The sequence below is a fragment of the Schistocerca gregaria genome, chromosome 4 (genome assembly GCF_023897955.1).
Source record: "Schistocerca gregaria isolate iqSchGreg1 chromosome 4, iqSchGreg1.2, whole genome shotgun sequence".
NCBI lineage: Eukaryota > Metazoa > Arthropoda > Insecta > Orthoptera > Acrididae > Schistocerca > Schistocerca gregaria.
In genome coordinates, this window is record NC_064923.1 from 94,712,298 (window position 1) to 94,731,076 (window position 18,779).

Below are 18,779 nucleotides of genomic sequence, written 5' to 3' on the forward strand. Positions count from 1 at the left end.
ACAACTGGTTGTAATTACATGCACAGAGGCCCTCCTCCATACAGAGGTCACAGAGACAGTGGCCGTGGCATCAAGAGAAGGTGGCACGAAACTATTTTGGGTGATAACCAAAGCCACATGCCCAGTCACCTCAGGCCAGAAATGCGATGATGGCTGCACTGGTTGGCGTCCCTGGCCAGGCCACAGGAGTGTCCAGAGTTGATGCTCATGAAGGAGACCAGTGGGGCTGTTGTTGTTGTTGATGTTGTTGTTGTTGTTGTTGTGGTTTTCAGTCCTGAGACTGGTTTGATGCAGCTCTCCATGCTACTCTATCCTGTGCAAGCTTCTTCATCTCCCAGTACCTACTGCAACCTACGTCCTTCTGAATCTGCTTCCTGTATTCATCTCTTGGTCTCCCTCTACGATTTTTACCCTTCACGGTGCCCTCCAATACTAAATTGCTAACCCCTTGATGCCTCAGAACATGTCCTACCAACCGATCCCTTCTTCTGGTCAAGTTGTGCCACAAACTTCTCTTCTCCCCAATCCTATTCAATACTTCCTAATTAGTTATGTGATCTACCCATCTAATCTTCAGCATTCTTCGGTAGCACTACATTTCGAAAGATTCTATTCTCTTCTTGTCCAAACTATTTATCGTCCATGTTTCACTTCCATACATGGTTACACTCCATACAAATACTTTGAAAAATGACTTCCTGACACTTAAATCTATACTCGATGTTAACAAATTTCTCTTTTTCAGAAATGCTTTCCTTGCCATTGCCAGTCTACATTTTATATCCTCTCTACTTCGACCATCATCAGTTATTTTGCTCCCCAAATAGCAAAACGCATCTAGTACTTTTAAGTGTCTCATTTCCTAATCTAATTCCCTCAGCATCACCCGACTTAATTCGACTACATTACATTATCCTCGTTTTGCTTTTGTTGATGTTCATTTTATATCCTCCTTTCAAGACACTATCCATTCGGTTCAACTGCTCTTCCAAGTCCTTTGCTGTCTCTGACAGAATTACGATGTCATTGGCGAACCTCAAAGTTTTTATTTCTTCTCCATGGATTTTAATACCTACTCCAAATTGTTCTTATATTTCCTTTACTGCTTGCTCAATATACAGATTGAATAACATCAGGGAGAGACTACAACCCTCTCTCACTCCCTTCCCAACCACTGCTTCCTTTTCATGTTCCTCGACTCTTATTACTGCCATCTGGTTTCTGTACGAATTGTAAATAGCCTTTCGGTCCCTGTATTTTACCCCTGCCTCCTTCAGAATTTGAAGGAGAGTGTTCCAGTCAACATTGTCAAAAGCTGTCTCTAAGTCTACAAATGCTAGAAACGTAGCTTTGCCTTTCCTTAATCTTTCTTCTAAGATAAGTCGTAGGGTCAGTATTGCCTCACGTGTTCCAACATTTCTACGGAAGCCAAACTGATCTCCCCCGAGGTCGGCTTCTACTAGTTTTTCCATTCGTCTGTAAAGAATTCGTGTTAGTATTTTGCAGCTGTGACTTATTAAACTGATAGTTCGGTAATTTTCAACACCTGCTTTCTTTGGGATTGGAATTATTATATTATTCTTGAAGTCTGAGGGTATTTTGCCTGTCTCATACATCTTGCTCACCAGATGGTAGAGTTTTGTAAGGACTGGCTCTCCCGAGGCCGTCAGTAGTTCTAATGGAATGTTGTCTACTCCGGGGGCCTTGTTTCGACTCAGGTCCTTCAGTGCTCTGTCAAACTCTACACACAGTATCGTATCTCCCATTTCATCTTCATCTACATCCTCTTCCAATTCCATAATATTGTCTTCAAGTACACCGCCCTTGTATAGACCCTCTATATACTCCTTCCACCTTTCTGCTTTATCTTCTTTGCTTAGAACTGGGTTTCCATCTGAGCTCTTGATGTTCATACAAGTGGTTCTCTTCTCTCCAAAGGTCTCTTTAATTTTCCTGTAGGCAGTAGCTATCTTACCCCTCGTGAGATAAGCCTCTACATCCTTACATTTGTCTTCAAGCCATCCCTGCTTAGCGATTTTGCACTTCCTGTCGATCTCATTTTTGAGACGTTTGTATTCCTTTTTGCCTGCTTCATTTACTGCATTTTTATATTTTCTCCTTTCATCAATTAAATTCAATATTTCTTCTGTCACCCAAGGATTTCTACTAGCCCTCGTCTTTTTACCTACTTGATCCTCTGCTGCCTTCACTACTTCATCCCTCAAAGCTACCCATTCTTCTTCTATTGTATTTCTTTCCCCCATTCCTGTCAATTGCTCCCTTATGCTCTCCCTGAAACTCTGTAAAACCTCTGGTTCTTTCAGTTTATCCAGATCCCATGTCCTTAAATTCCCACCTTTTTGCAGTTTCTTCAGTTTTAATCTACAGGTCATAACCAATAGATTGTGGTCAGAGTCCACATCTGCCCCTGGAAATGTCTTACAATTTAAAACCTGGTTCCTAAATCTGTGTCTTACCATTATATTATCTATCTGATACCTTTTAGTATCTCCAGGGTTCTTCCATGTATACAACCTTCTTTCATGGTTCTTAAACCAAGTGTTGGCTATGACTAACTTGTGCTCTGTGCAAAATTTTACTAGGTGGCTTCCTCTTTCATTTCTTTGCCCCAGTCCATATTCACCTACTACGTTTCCTTCTCTCCCTTTCCCTACTACCGAATTCCAGTCACCCATGACTATTAAATTTTCATCTCCCTTCACTATCTGAATAATTTCTTTTATTTGATCATACATTTCTTCAATTTCTTCGTCATCTGCAGAGCTAGTTGGCATATAAACTTGTACTACAGTAGTAGGTGTGGGCTTTGTATCTATCTTTGCCACAATAATGCGTTCACTATGCTGTTTGTAGTAGCTTACCCGCATTCCTATTTTCCTATTCATTATTAAAGCTACTCCTGCGTTACCCCTATTTGATTTTGTGTTTATAACCCTGTAGTCACCTGACCACCGAACTTCACTAATTCCCACTATATCTAACTTTAACCGATCCATTTCCCTTTTTAAATTTTCTAACCTACCTGCCCGATTAAGGGATCTGACATTCCACGCTCCGATCCGTAGAACGCCAGTTTTCTTTCTCCTGATAACGACATCCTCTTGAGTAGTCCCCGCCCGCAGATCCGAATGGGGGACTATTTTACCTCCGGAATATTTTACCCAAGAGGACGCCATCATCATTTAATCACACAGTAAAGCTGCATGCCCTCGGGAAAGATTACGGCCGTAGTTTCCCCTTGCTTTCAGCCGTTCGCAGTACCAGCACAGCAAGGCCGTTTTGGTTAGTGTTACAAGGCCAGATCAGTCAATCATCCAGACTGTTGCCCCTGCAACTACTGAAAAGGCTGCTGCCCTTCTTCAGGAACCACACGTTTGTCTGCCCTCTCAACAGATACCCCTCCGTTGTGGTTGCACTTACGGTACAGCTACGTGTATCGCTGAGGCACGCAAGCCTCCCCACCAACGGCAAGGTCCATGGTTCATGGGGGGAGGCCAGTGGGGCTGTTGTTGCCAAATGGCAAGAATGATAGGAAGACATAAACTGACCCAAGGCAACATCAGACAGGGACCGAGTCACATACTTTCTCATTTGCATTTTGAATGTTCTAACTAATCTTTCAGCCTCATCATTGGATAGTGTTGTGGCAGGACGGGACAAAAATGTGGCGAATCTTGTGAGCATTGCAGGAGGCAAATTCCTGTAGCACAAACTGTGGGCCATTATCAGAGATCAATGTTGCCAGAAGTCTCTTCAATGAAAAAATTTTTTGACAGTGCTTCCACAGTGGCAGATTATTTATTTATTTCATTAACAGTACAGAGGAAACTACCACCTAGAAATGTAAGGAGGGTCAGATGTTTCTAAATATAACTGCAAAGACTTATTATTATTAAAATCTTATTGGCATACAGTTGTTAATGCTTTTTTAATAATATAAAGAACATAATATATAAAAATTTCTCTAAGGTTACAGAGAATTAAAAGCTTAAAAATTGTTTAGATGTCACGGTGGCAGAGACTGAAGTTGATGGGCAATGAACAACATATGGGAACTGACAAAATGCATCAATTATTATTAGCAGTATGCATTAGGGAAGGCCTGGAGAAACTGATATGGACATGGTCCCAGGCCTGTAAAGATTGTGGTCACAGGGACAATGTTGCCCATGGGGCAGCTTGCTGCAGTGCACATTGAGAACATGCCGTGAAAATGAGTGACATTGCCATCCAAACCAGGCCAAAGAATATAACAGCGGGCTAAGGCCTTGGTGCGTGAGCGCCGCACTGCACTGTCCCCCCCCCCCCCCCTCCCCCGCTCCCCCCTCTCCTCCCCTCCCAGTCCCAGTGACCAGGATGCAGCAATCAGAGGATCTCTGGATGGAGAGCAGAGGGAACCATTATGAGAGGAGCTTAATAGTCTGTATCAAGGAGTAGAACACCATCAGTGACAGAGAAACTATGCTGAAACATGTAGTAGTTTGAAGGGGGTCAAATGCTTGTGACAAGAGGTGCCTCAGGCCAGCCATGTTGTACGCGATGTATCATTTTCCATAAAACTGGATTGACAGCACTGGCCTGTGTGACACAAGTGCTGTGGGGTGGAAGGGAATCTCATAGTTGTACCAAGAGGGGAACAGTGCCCAACAGTGAAGGTGATGCGCTGCTTCGTGTGCAATAACACTGGTGGGTTAAACAGTGAAACTAACAACTTGTAATCCACGATGAGATGGAATTTTACACCATACAGGAAAACATACAACTTCTTTAAGGCATAAACAATGATGATGTCTTCTTTCTCTATTTGTGAATATCTAGTATGAGCCAAATTAAGTGTCTTCGATGCATATGTCATAGGCCACTTAGAGTCATCAGAATATTTATGAGCCCATGCTGGGACACATTGGTTGCTAATACCAAATGCTGACCCAGTTGGTAAGTTACGAGACAAGATGCAGATTGTAATGGAGATTTCACTTGGGAAAACACCTTTTCACGTGGCTGCAACCAGTGGAAAGATGTACCCTTATGCAGCAAGGCATGTAACATTTGTGCAACAGACACTGCCCCCAGCAAAAACTGATGATAGTAAGCTATCTTACCTAAAAAACTTGGAGTTCCTTGACCGATGTAGGACACGGAAGAGCCACAATGGCAGAGGCATTCTGAAGAAGGAGTTCGGTGCCAGCACTAGAGACTTTGAACCCAAGATAAATAATAGAAGGCAGAAAGAAGCAGCACTTTTCTAAATTTCATTTTAAATTAGCAGCCTGTAACAGTGAAAATAGGGTATGTAAGTTGCTGAGATGTTCAGCACTGGAAGAGCCAGAAATCACAGTATTATCAAGATAGTTGGCACAGCAAGGCACAGAGCTCACGAGTTGTTCGAGACACCAACGAAAAATCGCTGGGATGCTGGCGACACCAAATGGTAACAGCAGGTATTGATACAAGTCAAAGGTCATGTTAATGACCCAGAACCATTGAGAGTCAGTATCAATGGAAAGCAGCAAATATGCATCGGACAGGTCAATCTTGGAAAAACACTCACCACCAGCAAGCTTATCAGGAGGTGATGGGATCAATAATAGACTGAACACTGAGAGAAACTTTGAAATACCACAAAGGTGTAACCGTCCCGACGGTTCCTTGACAATGACTAAGAGGGTAGCCTATTCACAGGATGCAATCGGTTGGATGACTGCGGAGGCTGTGAGGCAGTCGAGCCCCACCTTGACTTGGTCAGGGAGCACCATCAGCACCGGGTGAGCCCAAAAGAAACAGGGTCTGGCGGAAGGTTTCATGGTGACATGGGCTTGGAAATTATTGGCACAACCCAAACCTGCAGGAAACAGGGTGGTAAGTTCAGAGCGCAAAGAGTCGAGTTGCGTGTAAGGCACTTTATCAGAGACAAGATTAACTTCATCAGAAATAGCAAACCCAAAAAGTTTAAAACTGTCCAAATGAAACAAATTTTCGGGACATGCATTTTTCAGCACCAGAAAAGTCAGCAGATGAACCACAGATTTATAAGTGACTAGGACCAAGAAACTGTGAAACTCAGCTGCCCAGGTCTTATAGAAATTTTCCGGTTTCTTGCAACACCGACAGAACTCATGTGGCAATGACGTGTCTCTGTTTACAGTAATATATCGAAAGAAGGGCACACATGCTATCAAAAGTGAGTGAAGACGGATCCTGCAGGAGGGCCAGTTGGCAAAGGAGTTGATACATGTGAGGCAGTAACCAAGACAAAAAGAAAGCACAGCATAAAGTAACATCAGTCAATCCAAATGCATGAAAATGCTGCTGCAATCGTTTTTTGTAGGCTTTGTTTTCTTTGACAGACTGATCATAAGCCAGAAACAGTGGAGGTAAGTGACTGGGATAGTGACATGCAAAACAGGACAGGAGGTGCAAGGAGTGATGTGGCAGGCAGGCGATGTAGATTGAGACAGACCAGAACTGGCCAAAAAAAAAGACAAGCAGTTGCAAGGCCTGGGTTTGATTGTGTTCCGCTGTGGCAGACACCTCCTGCTGTTGTCTGTGAAGCTGCAACACCACACTAAGAACCCCTTTCTGGTCAACCAGCTGAGATAGGAACTCCTCAGTATCACCATCAGACATTGTAGATGCGATGGAGGACCAACCAGAGACTGAAAAATCGCATGGAAAACAATCTCAACCTCATTGTCATTTGTGTTGTGGCTTGGACACACAACACAACCAAGAATCATGGTAAAACTTTATTAGACTGTGGCATGTACTCCTGTCACCATAACAGGCACTGAACACAGTAAGATAAGGCAAATGTATGCAAGCAATAACAACATGACAACTCAGCATGACCATAGTGTGGCAGGGTTTACATAGGCACTCGCCTGTAGCATGTATTGCTCTTTCGCAGCACACTCTCAAGAATGACAGCACATTGCTAATGTGTGCTGCTTTCAAGTGTGCATGCATATTATTATTATTATTATTATTATTATTATTATTATTATTATTTATTATTATTATTTTCAAAGTAGTTATGTAAAAAGTTTTTAATACTTTCATGTTGATATGCAGTGGGATGTTAATTGTATTATGGCTTAATTTTCAACAAAGCTATATTTAACAACAATAACAATATACTGTTTTGATGAGACTGCCCTCAAAAACAAATGGATACAGAAAAACAGAATATTCTTCCACCATCACCAGCTGTGGACAAATATTACTTGAACAAGGAAGCACTGATTAGCCAATTATCATGAATGAAGGTTAAATAACAATAAATACCGAAAAAAAATTGGATATCACACAGCCACTCAATCACTCCAGCATTTCTGTACAGTAGGTAGGTATGTACTAAACGATGATATTTCACACACTATATGACTTCTGTATCTCCTGACAGATGCACAGAGGATCTTAACAGAGTGCACTAGTGTTTGGGATGGATTAGGGTTAATAACAGACAGAAAATTGTAAATAAACTCTGTGATGGCTATGGCAATGGTAAATGTTAACATGGAAAACAGTACAGACTTATTACAAGCACAAAAAGCTGAGCTTATGAAACAGACTGTATCATTGCAGATAAAACACACTGTTGTAAAGCACAACAGCAACTTTTTTAAAAACATACAGTGGAAGAGAAAATACAAAACGAGTGTGAGGTGGGGGAGGGAGACGGCACCAAGCATTGTCAATGCAAACCACTCAGTGTACAGAAAATGCCTACAACAGGAATAAATAGCAGTGATAACTGATTCGAAGGAGGGCAGTCACTAACTGTTCACTACAGAACATAATTTAAAAAAATTGCTTTTTGGTGAACATGAGTGCAGATGAATACAATACCCTTCCAAGCTGCCTAACTTTATGCTGCAAATGTATCTGTGACTAAGATTGTTGGATACATGTCCATATCATCAAATTGTGGGCTATGATAAAATTTTGAACGGTACTTCATCCTTAATATGGCATGGATTGAAAAACAAAAGAATTTTGCAAAAACACACTACAGCCCTGGAATGCCATGTAAAATTCTGTTGCCTTTCCAGTGTTAGGTAGAATGTTCTGCATATATTTTGGAAGGCTGTAGTAATTTTCATCACCCGATAAGTGTTATCATCTTACAGCATAAGTGTCTGATGGGATTTAATTCAATATTGAGAAATGTGATCCTGGCAAGGGGAGCTAAGTGATGGACTCATTTTTATAAGTACTGTAGGTCCTGCTTTAGTAATGCAGTTGCTGAAACATTTCTTCATGTATCAGAATATTGGGCTGAAGAGATCTCTGAGGTGTCAGAATCTCACCTGGGACTGGATTTATATCATGCCGCAAACCATTAAGTTGCGAAGATGGGCAAAGTCCTCACGTGACGTCAGTCAATACTTGCTCTTTGGTAACCCTGCCAAACATTAATATAAAAATACATCAATTTTCTGTTTAAATGCTACAAACTGCTTTGCATAAGATCTGTGATGAACTGTGCGATTCCTTGGGCTGTTTGGTTTGCTACTTGGAAATAATTTGAGTGCTATCTACACAAAGTGTCACCATTTGGTATCTGCCCCCCCCCCCCCCTTATCAAAGGCACACTGGTGTAGTACACCCTGTGTTGTCTGGTAAGGAAATAAGCTGCTGAAGGAAACTCATTTTGATTCATACCAAATGCATGAAAGACTGAAAGTAAAGGAAGCTGGAGAGGAAGTTAAGGGTCTAATACTTGCCTCATGATGAAGAAGTGGCCAGTGGTATTCTGCATAATGGACTGACATATTAAATTAGTCTGATGCAAGCACAAGCTCATCCTGTACACCAAATAATGACCACAATGTAACACTATGGTTAGGACTTGGGAGACACATTCCAGAAAAGTGGGGTTCAACTTCGAGTCCAGCCATTCAAACTGAGGTTTAATGTAGCTTTCCTAAACTTCTTAGGATGAATGCTGGGGTAGTTCTTTTGAAAAGGACATGACCAATACCTTCCCTATCCTTGAGAAATGGATTCGTCACAATGCATACATGCCCATCTGCACTCAGGCATATCCATTTCACTAAGTGTTGGTGAAGCAATTAATATGTATCTTCATTTAGAAAATAGTGTAGGGCTTTTTTAAACAGTGTATGGAAGGGTTCTGATACCAAAAGAGGGATATTAGCATCTGATTGTACACTGATTGTTGCTTTTTGTTACTAAGGACTGTCAAGAAGAAAAGGGCACAGACCTGGAATTGTTTTAAAAATCTAGGTGGCATTCATGACTTGCTCCACACTGGTTATTATAGAACAACAAATTTTACTAAGGAAAATTGTCAAACAGCCATATCTTTTGACAAGTTATTTTATTTAGACCACCAGTCTTGGAAGCTCATTATTGTCATGATCAGTCCCTTTGCACTCAATGTATAGACCAACAGATATATCAATACTTGTCAAGTCTATGAAGTAAACACTCCAAAAATGAGTTCACAGAATCCAGATACTGATGGGTCCAGTTATGCAAGTATCAATATATCTGGTGGTCTATACATGGAATGCATAGGAGCTTGAAGATGGCATTAATCGAAAATGGTGGACTACATAGAACCTCTCTTAAAACATATGGCTGTTTGATGATTATCCTTGTTAAAAATTTGTCCGGCCGCTGTCCTATATCCACAAAGGATCAACAGAGATAGACCAACAGCTGTGACAGGAGGCAGAAATCTTCTAACCTACAGGGCCAGAATATCACCATAATAAATGAGCGACTTTCTGAGGGCCACATCAAGAGGAACATGTCCAAACACACGGTATGAAACAGGCTCTACAATGTCTCTCTGTATTCTAGTCATCCATGGAGCAGCCTGGACCTTAAACAGATAAAATTTGCAGAGTGGTACAGATGGGCACAAAATCAACAGGAATGAACTATGGACTCCACAGATGAACACCACAGATGACTGATACCCGATGACCATCATTAACATGTGTAAGGCACACGGTAATTCTGGACACCTGAGAGATCCCATCAATCGAGCAAGCAAGGTAGTGAATCATGATGCTTTGGGGTGGCATAGTGTGGTGTTGGACACTATTTTTGTTCGTCTATAGCAAACAAAACACTCCACAATACATGAATAACATAATCCAAGCCATCATTGATCCAGTTCAACAGAATTTCAGGGAAGAATTCAAGTTAATGGATGACAATTTCTGTGACTTTTGTGCAGGCATCATCAACAATCTGGAAGATGCTTGGGGGAGACTGAAAGGAGCTGTGCGAGAATGTCTTCACTCACCATGACATCTATGTGAGTTAACACAATGTTGCCACTGAAGAATGGGATAAATCAGACCTACAGTGATTATGTAAAGGTGTGGGCAACATGCCATGTAGTGTGCTGGGTTGCATTCATGCATAGTGATGTGTTATTCTACATTGAATTACTTTTCTTCACAATGGGCTTACTTCAAGAAAAGTATTTTTTGTTTCTGTTAAACACAGTGTGGGATCACATATCGATGCAACCTGACAGGCATCAAAGTTGACAACAGAATTGAAAGTTTTCATTAGACACCGATAGTGGACATGGGAGATCCTGAGTACCCATGCCCGTTAAGCCACAGCTCCAGCATCTCAGGGCTACAAGTGCTCTCTGCTGCTACAATACAGTATGGCCGGTGGCAGCCCCACAGCCATTCACACACTGGAGTCACTTTGCTATATGACACTATGCAGATGCTGCCTTGTCACTGCTCCAACTCCATCTTTTGTGCTTTAGTACACAGAGCCTTTTCCTTGTTGACAGTGAGAGATGGACTCTCTTGTTGCATTATTTGTAATGAGTTTCTGTACACTTGGAAAAATACAAGTTAAGTCAATATTCTGCTCACTTTGCTAACTTGTTCACTAATCATTTGTGCTGCTGCCCAGCTTTCCTATGACAACAGTTGCTGTACCACTCTGTGATAGACCTCTCATTACCGTTGCATATGAAGTTGTACACAACATACAGTACATACGACTGTTGGATTTTGGTTGTCAATAAATTGATAGATGCATTACTTTCAAATTACTGCTTCACCACCACACTGAATGCTTTAGAACTATTGTTTCAAGGTCATGTAGAACTTTTTTTGTGTATAATACACAATACCAAATTAAATTTTTCAAAAGCAGACAACTTAAGCTGTGTATAATTATAAGCAAACTAATACTCTGATGCATGATATAAAACATTTAACAAAAAAAGGTTATAAATGCTTCAGCACCACATATTTCACAAAAAAGTAGTAATTTACACTGACACATACACATGCTCCACCTCATTCTTAATAAGTGAAGAACATTAAACAAAAGCACATAAGAGACACAAAGATACAAATTAATTAGTTTTTACCTTAGGAAACTAAAATAGTCTTCTGACTAATTCCCATCACTTGAATTACCTGAAATATCACACCACAATAATTGAAAAAAATCTCAACCTCTCAGGCCAGAAGTATTTTTACACACTATGCAAAAATTTAAAGCACAAATTTGAAACAAAGCTCAAATCACTATTTAACATTAACTGTAGAATGGAATATGTGTATGAAGAGAGGTCACTGCTCATCATTTACAACATGTGCCAAACAGTGGGCAGGCACGTGTGTTTTAGCACAGAAGAATGATTTTATCTGAGACATAAGCAATTTATTATCCTTTGTCTGTGACTGTCCACTGCTCAGAACCTCTTCTGTAGTGACAATGTGCCATCACAAACATATTACAGTTTATACAATATTCTCCATTAATAGGAATGTCCTTGTTGGAAGTAACATTTCGCAGTTGTATTACACCACCATGTGCAGAATGGCACCGTGGTATTATTTGTGTTAGCCTGCAGACACGAGATAAACAGCTGAATATCAAAGAATCAGGACAGAGAGGACAGGCTTAATTTTTATAAAGTTAACCACTTCAATAATTCTTAAGACTTTCTTTGTGGTATCTTTTATTTGAAATATATTATCTCCTAATAAGAAACCAAATGTGCCATTATCCAAATATCTGCCTCACTCACAGACATTCTAGGTCAAGTTTCATCATATGATCATCAAAATGGATATCCTGCTTCGTTGTCTAAAAACAATGTATTAAAAAATTATCAAAGATATAAAAAATAGCTGCTATACCACTGTAACAGTTAGCTATGTAGTCTTACAACGAGAGCTTTGTGGTAGATTCTTTTATGTGTTTGTCTATTTTTTGTTTGTCTGTTGTCGATTTATTATGCTCACAGTAAAAGGTTGTAACAATGTAATAAAATTGTCTCTGATAGTGCTGTTAAAAGAATTACTGTTTGTTGAGCATATGAAGAGTCTGGGGAGAGACGGCTGGATATTTTTAGCAACTATTCATACATGAGATTGCAGGTTCGAGTGCTGTTGTCCACGACTCTTCCCTTACAAGTCGCATTCAATCTGAAACAATTTTGCTATTTCAATACTTCCAAAAATACTAATAAAGGTCGTGATGCTTACCTTTGTTATCACGAAATAATAACAGTTTATTGTGTCTCTTGTACAATTCTCCACATAACATCAAAAGACGTGAACAGAAAATTCTAGTTACTCTTAGTTACGAGTAAACCACAGAGAGAGTAATATTCCAAGTCAACAATATAATTATCATAGACTCTCTCAGATAACATCTTTGCCACTTAGCTTTCTCACAGTTGATTCAGTACATTACATATTTATTACACTACAGCTTTTGCAGCCAGTATTTGCATTACTGATGATCTTTGTTTTATGGGAATTAGGGCGTGGTCAAAGGCATATTTCTCTGACCAAAAAGTTTGAAGTGGCCCTTCGGACAACGAAGACAAAACCCTTGTGTTGGTTTCTGTACACTAAAAACATTTTTGTTACAGGGAGAGAAAGAACTCTCAGAATTTATAAATTTCCTGAATGATATTTTTATCATCATCATCTTCTTCTTCTTCTTCTTCTTCTTCTTCTTCTTCTTCTTAATTCCAAGTATTAGGCCTCTTGACCTGTAAGTCTCACCCAGAAGGTCTTCTGCAATCTTTCCACTGGTCGACCTACTGATCTTAGACTGTTGGGGTGGTACTGTAGATTTGAGTTCATTCATTGTAGATGCTTTCTCCTGCTGTTTTGGTAGTTTTGAATATAATGGGTGATGGTTTCTATTTTAAATTCATTCAATGCATTATAATTACCTATGTTACCCCACATAATTAATTGCATTAATGATGTAATTAATTAAGATATTGATTCTAATGTAAAGTACAAATAAAAATAAAGTTCACAATGGAAAAAGAGAAAGGCAGTCAAATTTCATTTTTGGATGTACAGGTACTTAGAAAACCTCATGGAGCTTTAGAGCATAAAGTCTTCAGAACGGCCACTCACACAGACAGGTATTTTCACAAAAATTCCAATCACCATTTCGGGCAGAAAAGGGAAGTAATCAAAACAATGGTGGTCTGAGCTAAGAGAATCAGTGGACCACATTACCCTGAGAACAAGCTCAATCATTTAAGAATTGCCTCCAGAAAAAACAGTTGCTCTGACAAAGAGTATTGTACTACATCCTAAGACATCTGGAGCTTCTAATGAAAAGAGCCAACCAAAGGGTTAGTTTTCCCCCCACTTATAAAAGCTGTTGCAGATCAGTCAGCAAAGTACCAAGAAGGCGTTGTATTTATATAGTGTTTAAACCAGCAAGAAACAAGCATGAATTTTGGAACACTGCAAAGTACCCATCTCGCTGGTTGCCATAGCAAGGATATATCAAATTCCTCGCACATTTGGTCAAGTGTACAAAGGAACCATGGAAACAAGCATTAACACACATCTTAACTCTTTGCCATCTGCACGTCTCGCACAAATGTATTTGCTTGCCGCCGGCTGCATTATTTCAGATTACTTGGCTTGTCGCCAGCCGTTCTTGACATTATCAGGAGATTGTAAATTGTTAAGTTTTACTAACCTCATCATTAGTTCTCATAAGTAGTCAACCCTCTTCCCCTACTTTCATGAAATGTTGAAGATATACATACGTACATAAATACAAAATTTGTTTATTTCATATGTTTGTTTATTTGCATTGTCTTTGGTACTTAGTGTTTCTCTTTCATGTGATATGCAGCAAAACAGTCTCCCAGATGTAACACATTTCCACAAGACTTACACATTAAGTTTGTAGTTGTTCTTTTTTTGTTTTTGGAACATACATGGCAATTTTTCGTTTTCGTTTATTCGTTTTGGAAACAAGTATTAGTTGGTGTTGGTTTATGTGACCAGAAAGTCTGTCAACCAGAACATGATGAGATGTACACGATGTAGTGGCAACCTCCACATTTTGCTCAGTAGTAGGTACATGGTCTTTTATCTGCGAATCAGACACTTTGAATAAAAAATTGTGAAATCAGAGACTCTTGTGTTCTGTATTGAAATATTGACATGTGCGGAATGCATTAAATAATGCGCAATGATAGAGGTACATGCAATTTATTTTTACCATTTTATAGTTTTTCCGCATATAGGGTAATAACTCAAATACTGGACTGCCTGATCCACTCCGTTCATGTATTTTTTGTAGTCTAATACACTTTCAGGTTTTTTTATTGTGTAATTGGTTTTTTTTACATTTTCTGTGAGTGCCAGTCAAAGTGGCATTATGTACTGTAGAGATTATTCTTATCATTTCAGTTTCTGAAGCTCTCCATACCTGTGTGAGTACTTTTCGTCGATGACAACTTTAAACACATTGACTTTTGTGCGCTTTAATTTTTCCGGAAATCCTCTATTTTGCCGTATTGTTCCACAAACTCGAATTTTATTTTCAAGTAATGTCTTGCAAGTTCTGCACTGTTATAATAATTATCCATGTAGAGGTGATACCACTTTCCATAAGAAGGTGTCAATAGTTCCATCAATGTTTTTGCTAAGGGCTGAGAAGTGCTGGAATATATCTTGAATGAGGATATGTATCCCGTACTCGAATCACACAGCATCCGAAAGAGTATGCCATATTTTATAATTTTTGATGGATTGTAAACTTTAAAATTTAACCGTCCACATCACGGTATCATTCCTTCATCAGTTGAGATGTTTTGAATTATACTAAATGTTTCTTTAAACTTTTTGTAAAAGTAATCAATTACGAGTTGCCTTTTGTAAAGCTGGTCAGCATTTTGTGGCTTATTATTGTTGTCAGAAAAATGTAAAAATGATCATATTTGTCTGAATCGGTTGCAGGACATCGTTTTGCAAAATATTGGTGTGTCTATTAACGGATTCATTGACCAGTAATCATCGATCTTTGCCTTTTTTGCAATTCCCATAAGGATAGCAAACTGAAATCATTTTCTAAGTTCAGGTCCCGTAACGTCAACAAATTCGGAATTTTTTTATCCGGTTTCCTTCTATTGCAATTTTGACTGTAGTACTCATTGGTTTCATTGCTAATGTATTCAAATAGATCGTTCCCAATATATAATACTACGACATCCTCGACACACAGTGTATATTTGGGAAACATGTTTGGACTCAGAGATCCATCAAATTTATTATTCAATTCTTCTTGGACATATTTCACTATCTTCTGGCGATTCTGGTTCACTTTCATTCTTTTGATATCCAATGTCTTCTTCTCAATCAGCCAAGTCATCCAGAATGTCAGACAAGACATCCGTGTATTCATTGTATCGTCTCTTTTGTCTGCCACGATGAAAGGGCACAAGTACTTATGAAGACAAAAAACTTGTAAATGTGTGTGACTTATTGTTACCTAAACAAAACACCAACAGAATGCAAAAGATATTATTGTGCTGTTGCTGGCCACTGCTCATGACACCACTGTGGTGTCACCGGCCACTGAGTGATACTATGCACATGACACCACCGCGGTGTCGCTGGCCGTTTACTGCCATTCCGCACATGACACCACTGTAGTGTCGCCAGATGGCATAGTGTTAAGCAACAAATGAGAAACTATCATCTGGGCAGCATGGATAAATTGGCAATACAGATTGAGCACTGGGACCAGAAGACCACCAGATTCATTTCTACCAATACTGTAGTTTTACAAAGATGTAACTGTACTAGGATGTGCAGAGATGTCACAGAAATTCAAAAGCACAAAAACTTTAAAAGAAAATAAGAAGCACTGAAATTAGACAATTTGTGGGGCTTTGTGTCAAACAGTGCCAACTCTTCCCCACGACAAACTTCATAACACATGTGGGCACGACTCCGCGATCTTAGGCAGCAGTTTGATGACATCACAAACTGACTGTTGTATTGATACATTTAAACAGTTCAACTTTCTGAGCACAGCACTGAGGTGCAAAATGATTAAGGGGACACTATGCCAAATAACAGTGTTTCAGATGAATCAGGTTCAGTTGAGGCATAAGACAATTCAAGGACATCACAGCAGATAATAGCATTTCAGAAGAATCTGACTCAGTTAAAACAAATGAAGACTTTGAACCACCTCAACAAGTACTCTAAGATCTTCCCAAATACCAAGATCAAAGAAGAAAGTTCATCTGGCAGTTAAGGGATGTGCACAAGTCTCTGACTGGACTATGAAGAAACTTGTGTGCCAGTGATCCAGTGATTTTGTATAATTCACTCACATATCACATATTTATTTAGTTCAACTGACAAATATGACTTGGACATTGCTCATTGTGATTTAGTGACAGGTGTGTGTGTGTGTGTGTGTGTGTGTGTGTGTGTGTGTGTGTGTGTGTGTGTGTGTGTTTTCTTTTTTATTTTATTTTATTGCAAGTGGACTTAAAAGAAGAAATTTATGTTAAGATTCGCACAGCTGACTACAAGACAAAGTCATTTAAAGATGAAGGCATTAAAAGACTTAAGAAAGCAGTTTACAGACTTAAATAGGGAAGTTGCTGTTGGAACATTAAACTGGACAAAGCTCTACTAGGTCTGAATTTCAGTAGATCCACAGCTGATACTCGTGTTTACTACAAAAATGAAGGAAGCAATATATTCATTTTAGCAGTTCATGTAGATAACATGCTGAGTTTTTGCAACAATCTGCAACAAAAAATTGCATTTAAAGAGGAATTAAAGGAACACTTTAAACTAAAAGACCTTGGAGATGTACCCTGTTGTCTATGAACACAAGTAACAAGAGATCGCAAGTGTAAGCTTATATGGTGGGACCAGACCTATTATATAAATCAGATTTTACAAAAATACAACATGAAGATTGCCATCCAGTTTGCTTGATAATAGTCAAGTATTACTTCATGAAATGGCCCAAAGGCAGAGAGAGAAAAAACTGCCATGAAGAATGTCCCATACAGAAAAGTTATAGGTAGCCTAATGTATGCTCAGTGAGGTACTAGACCAGATTTAGCACAGGCAACTGGAGTGGTGAGTCAGTTTAATACTAACCCAGGAGTACTTCACTGGCCAACTGTAAAAAGTATCCTTAGATACCTGAAAGGAACTAAAGATCTCAAACTACAATTTTCTACAAATGAGGATCATGACATCACAGGATACACTGGTGCTGGCTGGGCTGAGGACAATGCAGATAGAGAATTGATCACTGGTTTCTTGTTTATTCACAAGGTGCAGCAATTTCATGGAACACTCAAAACAACCAACAGCAGCTACCTTGACGACAGAAGCAAAGTACATTAGCTTCTGCACGTCAGGTAGCACATTGGCTGCAACGGTTGCAAAGAGAAATATCCCCTTTCCCAAAAGAAGGCCCAATTAAATTATTTTGTGACGACAAAGGTGCACCTGATCTGTCAAAGACAAGTGGATACAAAGGCTGCACTAAACACTCTGACACCAGACATCATTTCATCACAGAAAAAAATGATTCAGGAGAAATTACAGTGGAGCAAATTTAAATGAGAGGAATGTCTAAAGCCATGATGACAAAGCCACTGCCAAGAGGCAGACATCATTAACTAATTCAAGGATTTGGATTACGCAGCTGAAATACTACGAGGCATCACTTCTAGTGGGGGTGTTGCAATTTTCATTTAGAATCTGTGTCTCTGCTAGAACATTCATCTCTGGCATCATTGCAATGGACAATTTCATATATGTGCTTCTTTGCATTATTTCGTTTACTGAGTTTAATCACATTACTACAGTTCTACGAACTAATAAAAGTGTTTTATTTAGTATCAAACTGGAACCATGTTTCCATTTAAAGTTCAAAACACAACACATTGCATTCAAAAATACTGTATCTCAGAACACACTTCACAATCTGTGCACTCAGAGATTGCCTTACACATTTTGAATGATCATTAACAAATGTAAACACAAACGTGTGGAACTGCAACACTAATCCTGAAGAGGTGGCTGAATGAAACAGAACTTACTTTCTTGACACACCTCGTATGTAAGACTTCAAAGACACATAAAGATCAGCATCTAGCTTCAATTATACAGAAATGTATAATTGTAAATAAAATAGAAAGAAACTTCCACATGGGAAAAATATATTAAAAACAAAGATTCCAAGACTTACCAAGCGGGAAAGCGCCGGCAGACAGGCACAATGAACAAAACACACACACAGAATTACTAGCTTTCGCAACCTATGGTTGCTTCTTCAGGAAGGCGAGGGAAAGACGAAAGGATGTGGGTTTTAAGGGAGAGGGTAAGGAGTCATTCCAATCCCGGGAGCGGAAAGACTTCCCTTAGGGGGAAAAAAAGGACAGGTGTACACTCGCACACACACACACACACACACACACA

General features: G+C 39.4%; 1 protein-coding gene across 3 annotated transcripts in view; it reads right to left on the reverse strand.

Moving 5' to 3' along the window:
* The window catches only part of LOC126365876 (kinesin-associated protein 3-like), a 189,940-nt gene that overhangs the window by 11,440 nt on the left and 159,721 nt on the right, over positions 1 to 18,779 (reverse strand). The window contains exon 17 of one of the 3 annotated variants that reach the window (XM_050008570.1): positions 11,405 to 11,453. The exons of the other annotated variants lie outside the window; for them this stretch is intronic. Coding sequence (XP_049864527.1) covers positions 11,450 to 11,453 — 4 coding nt within the window. The 3' untranslated portion in view covers positions 11,405 to 11,449. The remainder of the gene's footprint in view (positions 1 to 11,404; positions 11,454 to 18,779) is intronic. 3 annotated transcript variants of the gene reach the window in all.